Source organism: Anolis sagrei, chromosome 4 (genome assembly GCF_037176765.1).
Source record: "Anolis sagrei isolate rAnoSag1 chromosome 4, rAnoSag1.mat, whole genome shotgun sequence".
NCBI lineage: Eukaryota > Metazoa > Chordata > Lepidosauria > Squamata > Dactyloidae > Anolis > Anolis sagrei.
Genome location: NC_090024.1, coordinates 57241884 through 57258166, shown reverse-complemented (window position 1 = coordinate 57258166; position 16283 = coordinate 57241884). Strand labels below are relative to the sequence as shown.

At 42.9% G+C, this 16283-nt stretch overlaps 1 protein-coding gene across 2 annotated transcripts in view; it reads right to left on the bottom strand.

Moving 5' to 3' along the window:
• Positions 1–13587, bottom strand: part of CDH2 (cadherin 2) — a 158085-nt gene extending 144498 nt beyond the window's left edge. The window contains exon 1 of one of the 2 annotated variants that reach the window (XM_060775206.2): positions 12882–13587. In XM_060775206.2, coding sequence (XP_060631189.1) covers positions 12882–12965 — 84 coding nt within the window. In that variant the 5' untranslated portion in view covers positions 12966–13587. Of the gene's footprint in view, positions 1–6973; positions 7022–12881 lie in introns of those variants that run through there. The other variant, XM_060775208.2, reaches the window with a different exon arrangement.
• Positions 13588–16283: the final 2696 nt, after the last annotated feature.

Here is a 16283-nt window from a genome sequence, read left to right as displayed (position 1 = left end):
CGCAATAAAAAGGGGCTGCCCAGACAACTTTCTGGGCAACCCAGCATTAATTTGCCACAAACCAGGAAACCCCTGGTTTGTGGTGAATTAATTTGATAGCGGGTTTATTCTTCTTGGAAGGCACAGGATAAACCCACTACTTCTGGTGTCTGGACCGCAGAATACTGTATTGCTTCCCGGTGTCCTCCTGGGCCAGTCCCATCTGAACATCCACCCCAGAAAGCACACACTTTCTGGGGTGAGTGTGGATAGGGTCCCAGGAACCTGATAAAGCCCTGTCTGGAAAGGCCCCCAATTTCACAAAATGTTGGAAAACACAACAGTATCTTCTCTGAAGAGCTCAAATTTTTGGTAGGCTCATTAAGGAGTTGTCCTTCAGGTACCTGGGCTTCAAGTCATTCAGGGCTTAATAGGTCAACACCAGAATCTTAAATTGAACTCAGAAGCAAATTGGAAGCCAGTGTAGTTCTTGCAGGACCAGTTTTATATGGCCTCTGAAATACACAACTGATATCAATCTGGCTGCTGCATTTTGAACTGGCTACAGCTTCTAAACACGTTCCAATGGGAACCCCACATAGAACACATTACAGCAGTTTAACAGATGCAAGAACTATGGCATGAAGCAAACCTCTTTCTCAAGAAAGGGTAAAGCAAGTGCATCAAGCAAAATGGGGTAAAGATACTCCTGGAGACTGGAGCAATTGGCTTTCTGAAAACAATGCAAGTTCCAAGAATGTTTCCAAGTTACAAACCTAATTTTTCAGAGGGAGAGCAACAAGCCGAGATCCAAATACGAACTTGGTTCTCCTGCTAACTAGGAATACTTGCATTTTGTCTGAATTAAGCCTCTGCCCATTCAGCCACATTCAGACTATTTCTATAATGCTACAGCCAGCTTGGATCAGTTGTAAAGGAGAAACAGAGCTGGGTATCATAAGTATATACTATACAGGGCATAGGGTTACAGCCTGTGCTGGACGGGGTTACACTCCCCCTGAAGACTCAGGTTCGCAGCTTGGGAGTGATCCTGGACTCATCGCTGAGCCTGGAACCCCAGGTCTCGGCGGTGGCCGGGAGAGCTTATGCACAATTAAAACGTGTGCACCAGTTGCGCCCGTACCCTGGGAAGTCTGATCTGGCCACAGTGGTCCACACTCTTGTTACATCCCGAATAGACTTCTGCAACGCACTCTATGTGGGGTTGCCCTTGAAGACTGTTCGGAAACTTCAACTGGTCCAGTGAGCAGCAGCCAGACTGCTCACCGGAGCGACATACAGGGAACACACTACCCCCCTGCTGTGTCAGTTCCGAGCACAATTCAAGGTGCTGGTTTTGACCTACAAAACCCTTTACGGTCCGGTCCAGTGTATCTGTCCGAACGTATCTCCCTCGTCCCACCCCGGAATTTGAGATCATCTGGGAGGCCCTGTTCTCGACCCCACCGCTATCACAAGTGAGGCTGGTGGGGACGAGGAGCAGGGCCTTCTCAGTGGTGGCCCCTCACCTGTGGAACTCATTCCCGGGGGAAATTAGGGCATCAACATCCCTCCTCTCCTTCAGGAGGAAGGTAAAGACGTGGTTGTGTGACCAGGCCTTTGGGCACTCTGACAACTAGATATAGACAACCAGATGGATAGGACTGAAAGGACTGACAATTGTGGAATTGGAATTTGAACTATGAGATTGTGAAACGCTGACCATCAATGAGGAGAAATGGTTTGTATTGGTTTTATTGCTTTTATTGGTTTTATGGTTGTTTTTGCCTTACAATAATTATTGTCTTCTGTTAATTGATGTTACTGCTAGATTTGCTGTTTTCTGTTAAGTGATGTTATTTGTCTTATTACTGTTATGTGATGCAGGCATCGAATTGTGCCTTGCTTTTGTAAGCCGCCCTGAGTCCCCTCCAGGGTGAGAAGGGCGGGGTAGAAGCAACTGAAATAAATAAATAAATAAATACTAATCATACACAACTCCAAAGCTTAGGAAGATCTTAATCAGAAGTTAAATGTAGGCATTGAAAACACAGGGAATAGTAATAACATCTTGGAACTCTACAAAGAGGTTGAACAATAGACCCCCCAGGACCATCTTCTGGGAACAAAAAGGCTGCAACCTCCACAAAGGCTCCCATGTTCCATATCAGCTAGACAACCAAACAAGAATGAAAATATCAAATGTTGCTGAAAGATCCAGGAAGATCAATAGGAAAATTAAATGGCGTATATACTTGAGTATAAGCCGACCCGAATATAAGCCGAGACACCTAATTTTACCACAAAAAACTGGGGAAATGTATTGACTTGACTCAAGTATAAGCTGAGGGTGGGAAATGCAGAAGCTACTGGTAAATTTCAAAATAAATATAGATACCAATAAAATTACATTAATTGAGGCATCAGTAGGTTAAATGGTTTTGAATATTTACATAAAACTGCAATTTAAAATACGACTCTCCAACTCTGATTACTGTTGTTCAATGTAAATGTTTTTGCGTATCCTTCCAATCATAATAAAAGAAAAGAAAATAATAAATGTAATAAAAATAATAATAGAGTAAAATAATGGAAATGTAATAATAACAATAATATGGTAAAATAATAAATGTAATAATAAAAATAAAGTAAAATAATAACTTTAATAATAATAAATAGCAAAAATAATAAATGGAATAATAAAAAATAGAGTAAAATAATAAATGAAATAAAAATAGTAATAGAGTAAAATAATGTAAATGTAATAATAATAAAGAGTAAAATAATAAATGTAATAAAATAATACTAATAGCCTCATCCCAAACAGGCTGCCTTCAAATTGTATGTCACTTTTTGGTGACCCTATAGACCTCCTAGTGCTTTCCTGGGAAAATATACTCAGAGGTTGTGCATCACTTCCCATTTTGAAATGTAGCCTACAAATCCAAGCATTCTTTGGCATTCCTCCATTCAAGTAGGCCTCAACCTACTTAGCTACCAAGATTAGGTGGGATGAATATAAAGGTATAACCTGTATTACAAATCTAATGAAACTGCAATAGGCCCAGTAAATCCATACAAACTGATAAAACAACATTTTTATTGATTTTCTTGATTCACCTTGTTTACTCTAATTGGGAGTAGCAATTTAGGTCAAGAATAAAAACATTCTATTAACATAAAACATTTCTGAATTGCAAACAAGACAAGAAGGCATTATCTTTATAAAGAAGGTTTTCAAAGAAAAGGACCATCAATTTCTATCCATAGAATGCTTTAAAGAATCTAATTCTGATAAATAAATAGCATTTCTTAGAACATTGAAAAATACAATGTTGTTTTGAATAAAATAATTTATGTAATTAATTCTTCTATATATCTCAAGCTCTACAACTATTATCTGACTGTAAATTTTGGAATTTCACCATTTCCTTTCTTTTCCCAAACTGTGTTAAACTATAAGATAAGTACATAAAGAACATGTTCCACACATAAATGGCATTGTAGCTCATGCTATAAGCCTTCATCTCTAGCTATACATATTTTCATTGTTATTTTAGAAAAAGTGGAACAGATTTCTTATAAGCCATAATTTTATACAGCATCATTTTTGTATTAATCAGTCAGCCTCAAACTTTTTATGGTGAAAGGTCTAGAATACTTTTTGTTTCCTTTATAGCACAATGGGAATAGTTGAAAGGAAGACAGATTGTATGGCAAATAACAACTTCAGAAAGAACCATTATTAGATACCCTAGATTCAATTCTTCGTCCTAGCTAAAGAAGATTCACTGAAGATGAAAAATAATTGATTCAAAAGTATGCTACTTCCATTGATTCAATAGACCTATTCTAGTTGGAACTAACAATGGGATATGAGCTGCTGTCCTGAATCCCAGACACAAGCATGTGTTTTAGGTTCTAAAGTATGGAAAACAGAGGGCTGCACATATTAATTCATTCATTTTATTTAAGGCATTTATATATCATTTCTCCCAGACCCCACCTGCCCCATGGCACTTAAGGCAATGCAAATTGACAAAAGACACTAAAAACACTTCATAGATTAAAACGTTTAAAAACATATTTAAAACACCTCTTTTTCAAAAGGTGGAGTCTATTCAGATTCATTTGCTTACTCTGTAACTCATGCCCTTGCAACCTTGCAACCTGTACCTTTCCAGAAAATGTTGAATTTGTATCAGACCCAACTAGAATAATGGCAATAATAGTTCATTGACATCAGAAAGGTGTAAAATCCCCAACTGTACTCTAATACGAGTATACCATTACCTGTCATGAATATCCTTGCACATGACAAACAAGATCATCTTTAAAAGAATAACGAGAAGAACCAAATTTGACTTTAAAATTACATTTCGGTTTTCCAGTACTTCTTCCTACTGACTTAACACTCATATTTTTTTTTAAATTGAAGGAAACGTCCAAAGAGAACTGCTCAACTAGAATTCATCAGCAGATCTGCTTCTATTTGTTTATATTTAATAAAGACCCAGAAACTGTGTTACACTATAATTAAAAAGTTGTGGTAACAAAGCTAAGACCATGTCATTATATTTTGTTAATGTAATCAGGAGGCAATGCCTTGTATATCTAAGTTCAGAAATGCCACAGGGTAATTTATCCTCCATATTTGCAGGAAGTTCCCAAGTTAAAAACATCTGACTTATATATGACTCATAGTTACAAACGGGGTGCGACCACAGGAAGTGAGAGAAATCTGCCTCTCGAAGGGAAATTCAATCCTGTAAGCTGTCTCCACTAAAGCTTTATCACCCATCTTTGTTTCCACAACAAGCCATTTTTTTTCAAAACACAACTATCACAGGGACAAAAAACTGTGGTGAAATCTTCTGAACAGGGTTCTTGGCTGGGGTTACAGTTAAAAATGTACCTGTTTCAACTTACAAACAAAATAAACTTAAGAACAAACCTACAGAACTCACTTAGGATTAAATTCCAGTCACATAATGGTAATTAGATCCAACACACCTTTTTTCTGTCTGTGAAAATGAGGGCAGTATTCATACATCTACACACACTACAGAATTATAGCAGTCTGAATCCGTATTAACTGTCATGGCTCAATGTGATGGGATTCTGGGATTTGTAGCTTTGTGAGGTATTTACCCTTCTCTACAAGAAAGTGCTGGTCCCACAGCAAACTATAAATCCCAGGATTCCGTAAGATGGAGCCATAGCAGTTATGGTGCTGTCCAACTACAATATGAATAGGCTAATAGATATTTATTCTGCAAAAAAAAATAATTATTTTCTTCAGGTCTTTTGCAAGTAGTTTTTTTTTTAAAATCACTCTCATAAAAACAGGAAGTGTAAAAATTCTGGCCTGTCTTAAATGTTATGGAAATGAAACCAGATATTCTTTGAATAGGCAAAAAAAAATCACAAGGAAAGAAACATATCATGACTCACTAAGTGGTCATCTTCACTTAATAAAAAATAGATTTATTCAATTTCCCCAAACTATTTTTATGCTATGCACAAAAGGTTGCACAATTCAGAAACAGAAAGTGCAATGCTTCCTAATATGACAAGTATTACATGAGGTTGACCTTCTTCCTTAAACCAACGTAACCCACAAGATTTTGTTTCTGCTGATATTACTGCAAGCTTCAAAGAAAATGTGTGGTGCACAGAGATCATGAAGAACCATAGCGTTGTGGGGTGGATCTAGGTAACATTCATTTCCCTTCCCTTTGCAGTCTACTGGGCCAGTTCTACCCCTACTATTTTAGGGGTAGAAGCAGATTTTCAGGGTTACAAGGGAAGGCGGGGGAGTGTCCTCACAAAACCTGTCCTCTCCATCTTCCAATTTCCTTAGCATATGATAAACAGAAGTCTGTTGAAGGAATGTTCTAACTGATTGACCACTAGTTAGGATCCAATCCATTGGTAAGGTTTTTTAAAAGGAATGATCCCCAAAGAGGATGGGTGGGATAGATTTAAAACTGGCATTTAGTCCAAAGTTTTTCCAACTACTGGTTTGTTGCCACTTTAAAATGAACAGCAATTATTTTCATACCCTTTAGGTTAGAATATGAAATAGAACAGTAAAACTTCTTAAATACCAACCCTAGATTGGCTGTATCTAAATAAAAATATCCCTTAAAGATTTAGTTATATCTCTGGTATTTCTTATAGTGAAATGTTGAAATGTTAATGAATTCAACATTTAAGGGCACATCATCTTGACTGTGAACCAGATAAAACGGGTACAAAATGTGCATGTTTTCAAATAATTGTATTGCACACAAAGTCGATTTCTGCTTTTCCTCAAAAACATATTTGAAATGCATCTGGTAGTTTAATATGTAAGTAAACATTTTCCTTTAGAATGGTTTATTCTCTCATCCATCTGGCAAAACAACGTTATTTCCACAGAACATGTTGAGAACATCACTCTTAAAATAAAAATCGATAAATACCAGAGTTTTTTGATCTGTCATATTTCAAACATGTTACCGACATTACTATAAGGGGGGGAGGGGGGATGCTAGAATTGTGAAATATTGACCATTTTCTACTATATTTCAATAATACCAATGAAATTGTTGAGACTTTTTCAAGCATGCAAGTCATATTCCTGAAAAGGAAAGCAAATAAACAAATGGAAATGAAACAAAAACTATATATATATATATATATATATATATATATATATATATATATATAGACACACGCACACACATATCCCAGTCTACACAAGCAATTCAAAACACAGGGGGGCACTAATCTAGAATACACAACACTATGCATAGAAATCTAGAAGTCTCCACATTCTTTGTAAATCACAATAAATAATGTATGACTTGCCTAACTATGAAGTTCTCTATATTTACTCTCTTATTTATACAAACAACATGTGATATGGTGTCATCACACTGTGCCCCTCCTCACACCTGACTTCATATTATTGTTTACCAGGGAGAAAATGATCATATGACTGCCTCACCTTACAGAACTGTAGCAGCTCCATGACATTCATAATTTCTAGTATGGAAGTTTGTGCTAATTTCCAGCAAAGTCTTCTAGAGACAGGGAGCTAGATCAAAAACCTCCCCACAAATGAGGAAAATGGTGTTATTAGTCCAGAAAACACTCATAAAAATGCAATGTAATGGCTTCCATTTTTATCACATTGGGTCTGATTCCAGCCACTGAACCATAAATGCCTATCTGTTATGCTTGTTTTAATATGCCCAGGAACCATTTCTCACAGTCATCACAGCCATTTTAATACTGCTATATAACCTTTTAAAGTTTTTTGTCTACTTTTCTAGTGTCCCAGACACACAAAGAAATAGTGTAAAAGCAGTTAGGCTTACTAGACAGGGTTGCAAATTTAAGTGATTACTTCCCTAAGGGGGAAAAAGTACGCCTGGATTTTATTCTCAATTCTAGATACCCGGATGTCCCTTCTTCCTTTTTTATTTAAAGGACTATTTCTTTTTTCTCAGAGATTCTTCCTTGTCCCCAATCTCCAAAGCACCATCAGTTGTTGTTCTTATAAATGTTCTTGTTAAACCTTTTCCTCTTTGTATTGTCATGCTCTTCCCGGAGAACCATTAATTGCATTTTTTAAAATACCAGAGGAGGCCAGTATTTAATCTTCAATGATGCTGAATATCAAAGTTACAGTATGTTTTAATTGCTATACTGAATATATATTGAACATGTTGTCTGCTTTTCTATGTAAAATATGAATACGGGAGTTGTCAAATCCCATGGGAATACCTTGCAGATATGGGAATGGATTTAAAAATGGAAATAAATCTAGTTAATGCATACATCCTAAGTTGTAGTCATTATACATAAGTTGCCTCTATGCATTTTACCAAAGTTTGAAATAACATCAAATTTAGAAGAAACCCTTAGCAATGAGGGTGCGTGGGTATGATGAAGCCATGTAACTGCAAACACACACACCCTAAAGCCCACTTTCTAGATGCAGGTTTATAAAAATGATTTCATACCGAAGTTCCAGCACTGCTACACCCTATTAAAAAAGAATCCTAACCTGCTTTAACGGCTATCCAAACAAGGGGGAAATTGGATTCTTCAACCATGACATGCCACTGACACTAAGTGATACACTGACATGCAATAAAACTAGTTCCTGCCATAATTCACAGGTTCTGTTTTAATTCAAAAACAGTCCTGAGAGGGGGAGATAAGTACCAAATGAAATAAGAGCCCACTGTAGAATTCTGATTTATATATTTATCTATGAAGTGATATTCTGAAGTACAAAAGAAAAACAGAGGCATATTTAAAAGAGTTGCAAGGAGAAGGAGAAAGCCTAACAAAGGAAAGTTGTCTGGGGAGGGGGAACATTTTTAGACAGGGATTTGCCTTGCAATAAAAACGGGTTTTTAAAAAACAAAAACAAAAAAACAAAAAACAAACTCATGCCATTTATACACACGGAAAATAGGAAGCTCAGCCAAAAGTTAAAACAGTCCTCTCCAAGGAGAAGAGGAAAAGGTCTGCTTTAATGAAAGCTTTTCCCATCAGGACGAGCTAACCTCTTATTAAGCCAAAAGAGAAAATCTCCCAGCTGTTTAGGATCAATGTTTCAGCACCTTAAATGTCTGATGCAACCATCAAAGCCAGCCAAAGGGGCAATAACAAGGCAGGGAGTGGGGGGAATGCTGCTATTTGAAACAGGGACAACAAGAGACGGGATCTCTGCAACATGCCAAGTCAGTGTTTACCACACTTCAATAGCAGGGATCCAGTTCACAGCCAGGGAGTAATTGGAGCTCCGCACCATGGACAGGGACGGCTGCTAAAGCGGTGGCTGCTGCTACTGCTGCTGCTACTACTACTGCGGCTACTGCAGCTGCCTCCCTGGATCCAAGTGCTCAACCCTGCAGGATTTAAACTGGAGGCCTCCCGTAGCCAAATGTCTGCCCCAGCCAGGAATACAAAATACTCATTTCCCCCAAAGCACTGCATGAAGAACTCCTTGCTGCTTCCAGAAGATATGCTTCTGACCACAAATGCCACTTAAAGAGACAGTGATTTGCACCATCTGGTACAGGGATTAACTCCTCTCTGCCCTTCACACTCAGGAAGACCGGCTTTTGCACTGACCGCACCACCAGTGTCCATCTTCTCCCTCCTGACTCACTTCTGGAAAATCCCCTGAAGTAACCTCTATCTTTAAAAAAAATACAGTTCCATTTGCAAATATAAATAATCCATTAACCCAAGAAACAATGCACAAACTGACACCCTATCCCAACATGAGAATCGAGAGCAAGGGATTCATGTAAACTAAATGCATCACATATACTTCAAGAGCATATGGTTAATGATTTCCACCTTTTGGGACATACAGGGTGACGACAGATAAGACTTCTATATCTGGAGGGTTCTGCATCCCACACTGACTTAGCATACCATGGGAATCTTCTGCTCTCTGAGGCGTTCAAAACTCAGCAGAGTGGGGAAAAAATCTGAGTCATCTTCCCATAACTATCTGCTCCCTCATTTCCTGTCCAAACCAATTGAACTCTCACACGAATCCCTGCTCTGACCCCAGAAGAAAACACAACTCCCTACTCCAAAGCCCCATACACACATTCTGTTCACACAAACTCATCCCTAAGTGCTTAGGAAACCCCAAATCAGGAAGGCTAAGAAAGGAAGAAAAACATTACAGGAGAGTGCAAGACAGGTGGATTGATTTAGTAAAGGAAGCCTCCATCCTGAGACTTCCGTTTTATAAGATCTGTGTAAGTCTTATAAATAACAAGGTCTCCTGGGGGACTCTCATTCACAGGGTCACCATAAGGTGGAACTCAAAGAAACCAACCACAGTTAAGATTCATTCAATGAAGCTTTCAAAACTCTTGATGTAAAACATGGATCTTCTTATCCTCTCTTTGGGTAGAAATCCAGTTTACCCTTGAACCATTACACTAGGGAGACTCCAAGTGGTGGCCCCTTAACTGTGGCCCTTGGGTGTGTTTCCAGAAAATAAGGAAACAATTGCAGCAAAATATGGATCATTTGGGTGAAAAAAAGGGCTTGCCATTGTCCCACATCAAGTAGCCTGAGGCCCCTTCAACACAACTGAATAAAATCCCACATTTTCTGCTTTGAACTGGACTGTATGGCAGTGTGGGCTCAGATAACCCAGGACCCTTCCACAGAGCCCCATATCCTAGAATATCAAGGCAGAAAATCCCACATTAGCTAGGTGTGGATTCAGAAAACAGTTCAAAGCAGATACTGTGGGATTTTCTACCTTGATATTAGGATATAGGACTGTATGGAAGGGCCCTGAGAAGCACTGCTCTCTACAAAATGCCACAAATGTTGATGTGTTGAACAACAAGGACATCCACTCCTGGCCTTGACTATGAGGGCTCTTCCGCACAGCCTTATATCACAGAATATCAAGGCAGAAAATCTCACAATATCTGCTTTGAACTCAGTTATCTGAGTCCACACTCAGATAATGTGGGATTTTCTGCCTTGACATTCAGGGATATAGGACTGTGTGGAAGGGCCCTGAGTGTACACTCAGATAATGTGGGATTTCCTGCCTTGATAATCTGGGATATAGGACTGTGTGGAGGGGGCCCGAGTCCACACTCAGATAATGTGGGATTTCCTGACCTTCATATTCAGGGATATAGGGCTGTGTGGAGGGGCCCTAAGTGTACACTCAGATAATGTGGGATTTCCTGACCCTGATGTTCTGGGATATAGGACTGTGTGGAAGGGCCATGAGTTCACACTCAGATAATGTGGGATTTCCTGCCTTGATGTTCTGGGATATAGGACTGTGTGGAAGGGCCCTGAGTCCATACTCAGATAATGTGGGATTTCCTGCCTTGATATTCTGGCATATAAAGCTGCGTGAAGGGCCCTGAGTCCACATTCAGATAATGTGGGATTTCCTGACCTTGATGTTCTGGGATATAGGACTGTGTGGAGAGGCCCTGAGTCCACACTCAGATAATGTGGGATTTTTTGCCTTGATATTCTGTGATATAGGGCTGTGTGGAAGGGGCCTGAGTCCACACTCAGATGTGGGATTTCCTGCCTTGATATAGGACTGTGTGGAAGGGCCCACAGTTGCAGACTCAGGCAAGCAGTGGCCATGTTTGTTTACTGGACAAGAACAAGAAATCCTGGGGCAGTTGGCAATTCTTTCTGAATTGCTGTGTATAGCTCCCCTCTAAACACGAGTTCCCTTGGGCAAGGAGCTTTTGCCATGCCTCGCTCCAAAATGGAGACCATAATGATATGAATTGGTCTCCTTGCCCAATCTTAACTAGGTTTGACCCAAGATTAAATGGGGGAATCTGTTGGCTTTGGGATGTGTAGGCCCCGCTTTCTGCTATGGCGACGGCCCTCCTTTGGCGCCCCCTGTTGGGCGCGCGAGAGGAAAGGCCTGGAAACAGAGAGAGAGAGAGGCAGGGAGGGAAGGGGCGCGCGCTCGCCCGCCCCAATGGAAATCCCCGCCGCGGGAGGAGGAGGAGGAGGAGGAGGAGGAGAGAGAGCAGCAAGCAGGAGGCGAGCGGGGGAGGCTGATTAAATTCTTCCCGGGAAGGGATTAACGGGCCAGGCAAAGGCTCAGCCCCGCCGCCGCTCTTCTGCTCCAGGCCCGAGGAAAGGGCCGCTCCGGGGAGCACTTCTTCCCCCGCCCAAAAGGGGCAGCCGTGGGTGCAGCTCTACACTGTAGAAGTAATGCAGTTTGACCCCGCTTTGGACTGCTAAGGCTCAATGCTGCGGAAGCAAGGTAGTCTTTAGTCTCCTCTGCCAAAGGAGGAGTGCTGCTGCCTCGCCAAACTACAACTCCCATGGTGCCACAGCACTTAAAGTAGGGTCATACTGCGCGGATTCCACGATTCTCGTGGCAGCGTCCCGGAGAATGTGTTGGAGCCAAAGGAGAGAAGTAACGTCCCCCACGGAGCATGGGAATAGTGTGCCTGGAGACCCCTCACACCCAGGGGAGCTCTCCCCTGAGTGGGTCCGTCCCGCGTGGATTTAAAGTGGATTCAATCTCTACTGTGATGAAGTCCATAGTCACTTAAGAGACCCCGAGTCACACTTCTCTTTCTTGCAAAGGTTTTCCAGCCTCGAGCAACTCACGCGAGGACACTGCGTGGGTGCCACTACCTGGCTGGCTGCTCTCCAGGAGGGGAAGGGGCCCGACCTGCCCGAGGGAACTCTGCGTGGCCTCTTCGACCCCTTTCCCACGCTCCTTCGTAATGGCACCGTGAGCTCCCCACTTCTTTCCATCCCCACCCCACTTTCCACTGTGGAGTGGAAAGGCAAAGGGTCTTTCCACTCCACGCGAGGAAGACCCCCTCCCTTTCGGCGCGCCAACTTCCCGCCGTAACCCTTTGCGGGCAGAGGATGCGTCTACACTGTGGCACGAACGCAGTTTAGCTCCCAGGGCTCATTGCTATGGAGGAGTACTTTGCACTGCTCGGTAGAGAGGGCGAAAGACCTCGTGAAACTACAACTCCCATGACTCCACAGCCTTAAAGTGGCCACAAACTGCAGAACTACCTCTATTATGGTGATGAGCATCCACCTGCTCCTCAAGGACAGAAGAGAGGGATCCTCTCTCTCTATTTCTCTCTCTGTCTCCATCTCCATGCGAACCAAAGGCAGCCTGGGAGGGTCTGCTCCCTCCAGTCCCCAACTCTCCCCCATTGTTCCCCCTCGGATCCGTCCCCAGCCAAGCAAGCAAGGAAGCAAGCAGGCCCGGCTTCGCCTGCGGGGCAACGGGGGTCCGCCACCGCCCTTCGCCGGGAGATGGCCAAGAACAAAAGCGCCCCGAGCCCGCTCCTTCTTCCCTTCCTCCCTCCCTCCCTTCCCTTCCCCTTCTTTACCTGCTGCAAGGCCGCCAGCACCATCAAGAGAAGCGGCGGCAGGATCCTCCGCCTCGGCGGCGCGGCTCCCGCTATCCGGCACATGGAGGCGAGGGAGAGGAGGGGAGAGGGACCCACGGAGGAGGGAGGAAAAGTCCACGGGGCGAGGGTCTTCCTTCCTTCGGGTGATGGAGTCTCCTCCCGGCACTTCGAGGGGGGCCTTATTCCACGCACAAAAGGCGGCGCAGCAGGAGGAGGAGGAGGAGGGCCGAGGAAGGAGATCAACACAGGCGCTGCTGGGTATATTCCACGGGCGATAATAAGATCCTTTCTCCTTGCTCTTCTTCCTTCTGCAGAGCGACGAGCTGGCTTCCTTTTTTTCCTCCCTCCCTCCCTTCTTCCCTCCTTTTCAGTGCGCCTTGGCGCTGCTGCCTCTCCGGCACCGGCTCTGCTGCTGTTTCTGCTGCATGCTTGCCTCCGTCTCCACTTCCTCGCCTCGCTTCCTTCCCCTCCTCCGTGGGTAGAAAGGATAACAATACCGTAGCAAATAGCAGCAGCCCCTGCTTCTTCTTCTTCTCTCTCGGTGTGTGTGTCTCTCTCTCTGCTGCTGCTGCCTCCTCCGTGCGCGCGCCTTGTGCGCCGCCGCGGCTGGCCTTGTGCGCGCGCCTCGCCTTGTGCTTGGCGGCTGCTGGCAGCTTCACCACCTCTTTTCCTCCTCCTCCTCCTCTTCCTCCTCCTCACTGTCTCTCTCTTTCTTTCTCTCTCTCTCTCTCTCTTTGCCGGCCGCACGGACCAATGGGAAAACACCGGCTCCAGCTCAGTCCCAAGCCCTTTTGGACGAAGCAAACGCCCACCATTTATTTATTTTGTTGTTATTGTTGTTTTCTTTGCTCCCCCTGAGCAAAAAGGGTGGGAGAATGGAGGAGTTTATCTTGAGTCCTGAAAGAAAGAGAAAAAGAGGGTCCCAACAAAGCCCCTCCATATATACATACACACACACCCGACTTTTATTCTTTCTTTGTGTGTTAGAAGCAATGACTTGGGTGTTAGGAACAATGACTCCACCTAACCCTATAATGTTAGTTTCAACACAACACAGGGCTGGGAGTATGGAGGGGTTTATCTTGAGCCCTGAAAGAAAGAGAAAAAAGAGGGTCCCAACAAAGCCCCTCCATACATACATACATACACCCTCCCCACACACCCGACTTTTATTCTTTCTTTGTGTGCTGGAAGCAATGACTCGAGTGTTAGGAACAAGACTCCACCTAACCCTATAATGTTAGTTTCAAAACACAACACAGGGCTGGGAGTATGGAGGGGTTTATCTTGAGCCCTGAAAGAAAGAGAGAAAGAGGGTCCCAACAAAGCCCCTCCATACATACACACACTCTCCCCACATATATACACACCCGACTTTTATTCTTTCTTTGTGTGTTAGGAACAATGACTCCACCTAACCCTATAATGTCAGTTTCAACACAACACATGTAGTAGGACTTCTAAGCGTGGACAAAGCCACGAAAGAGAGGGACCAACCCATCAAAGCCCCCTACCCATACACACACACACACACACGGCTTTTCCTCCTTTGTGCTTTTTTTCTCCCTTTGTGTTGGACAGAAACAGAATAGCTTCTTATCCCAACCCTATCCTGCCAGTTTCAACACAGGTGAGGGCAGAGCCATGAAAGAGAAATGGGGAGAAAGAAAAAAAACGTGGGTCTGTGGAGCCGACCCCTCCCACATACATACACACCGGACTTTTCTTTGTGTTGGACAGGAAAAAGGATAGCTGCGCCAACTGAGCCTAACCCTATATAGTGTCAGGTGTAAGATAACACATCCTCGTCTGTGAGGTGTGGGCAAGAAGAAAAAGAGGGAAGGAATGTGGGTCTGGGGGACTGAACCCACCAAAGCCCCCTCCCCATACAGATAGACGTCCACATTGTTGTTTTTTTCTTTTTCTTTGCTGGAAACCTTGACTTATCCCAACCCTATAATGTTAGGACTTTGAGGTGATGGGAATAGACAAGTCCTTATTATTTGACGGGGGGGGGGGGGGGGTTCTCCACACAAGTCCACACCCAACATTTCTTTATTTCTTTGTGCTGGACAAGAAACCATTTAAATCCACAAGCAAAAGTACAGTCTAACGGGAAGGAAGAAATCATGAAAATGAAAAAAAAAATATGGCTACCAATATTTAAAAAACTCTAAAATCTGGGCAATAAAGAAAGAGTAACACTCAAAAAGCAGGGGATTTTCCAGACATGAATCAATCAGGGCCAGCTAACACCTCCCAACAAAGGATTTATGTATTTATTTATTTACTATACTTGTATACTGCCTTTCTCAGCCTTAGCGGTGACTCAAGGCGGTTTACAACAAGTCAGTACACATAACAACTAAATGCAGATTGAACATTAAAACAGTATAAAACCACAATAGAAGCAATAAAAATAATAAAAACCAGTGTCATTATCATCAGCGTCTCCTAGTTAAATAACGTTGTCCAAGTTCCATTGTCGAGTGATTCCATTTCCTGTGTTAGTTACTCTGCATTTGTAAACGCTTGCTCACATAACCATGTCTTAACTTGTCTCAGAAACATTAAGAGTGAGGGAGCCAATCTAATCTCCTTAGGGAGTGTGTTCCATAGTCGAGGGGCCACCACAGAGAAGGCCCTGTCACTCTTCCCCGCCAAACGTACTTGTGAAGAGGGCGGGATTGCAAGCAGGGCCTCCCCAGACGATCCTAAAGTCCTAGATGATTCATAAGGGGAGATGCGTTCTGGCAGGTAAATTGGGCCAGAACCCCAAGGCTTTGAAGCTGCAAGGCCATTCAATGCTAAAATGATCAAGGGCCTAGAGAACAAGCCCTATGAAGAGCGGCTTAAAGAGCTGGGCATGTTTAGCCTGAAGAAGAGAAGCTGTGAGGAGATATGATGACCATGTATAAATAAAGGAGACTAGGACACAGAACAATGGATTCAAACTACAGGAAAGGAGATTCCACCTGAACATGAGGAAGAACTTCCTGACTGTGAGAGCTGTTCAGCAGTGGAACTCTCTGCCTGGAGTGTGGTGGAGGCTGCTTTGGAGGCTTTTAAGCAGAGGCTGAATGGAGGGTGCTTTCAGTGTGATTTTCTTGCTTCTTGGCAGGGGGTTGGACTGGATGGCCCACAAGGTCTCTTCCAACTCTTTGATTCTATGATGAATCAAGATGGCCAATTGCAACATTCACATTTTCCTGAAGCAGACAAGAGTTCTTTCTCTCACCGTGGACATTCCACAGATATATAAACCTCACTTGCCTTGTTTCCAACCTCTGATGATGCCTGCCATAGATGTGGGTGAAATGTCAGGAGAGAATGCTTCTGGAACATGACCTTACAGCCCAGAAAACTCACAGCAACCCAAAC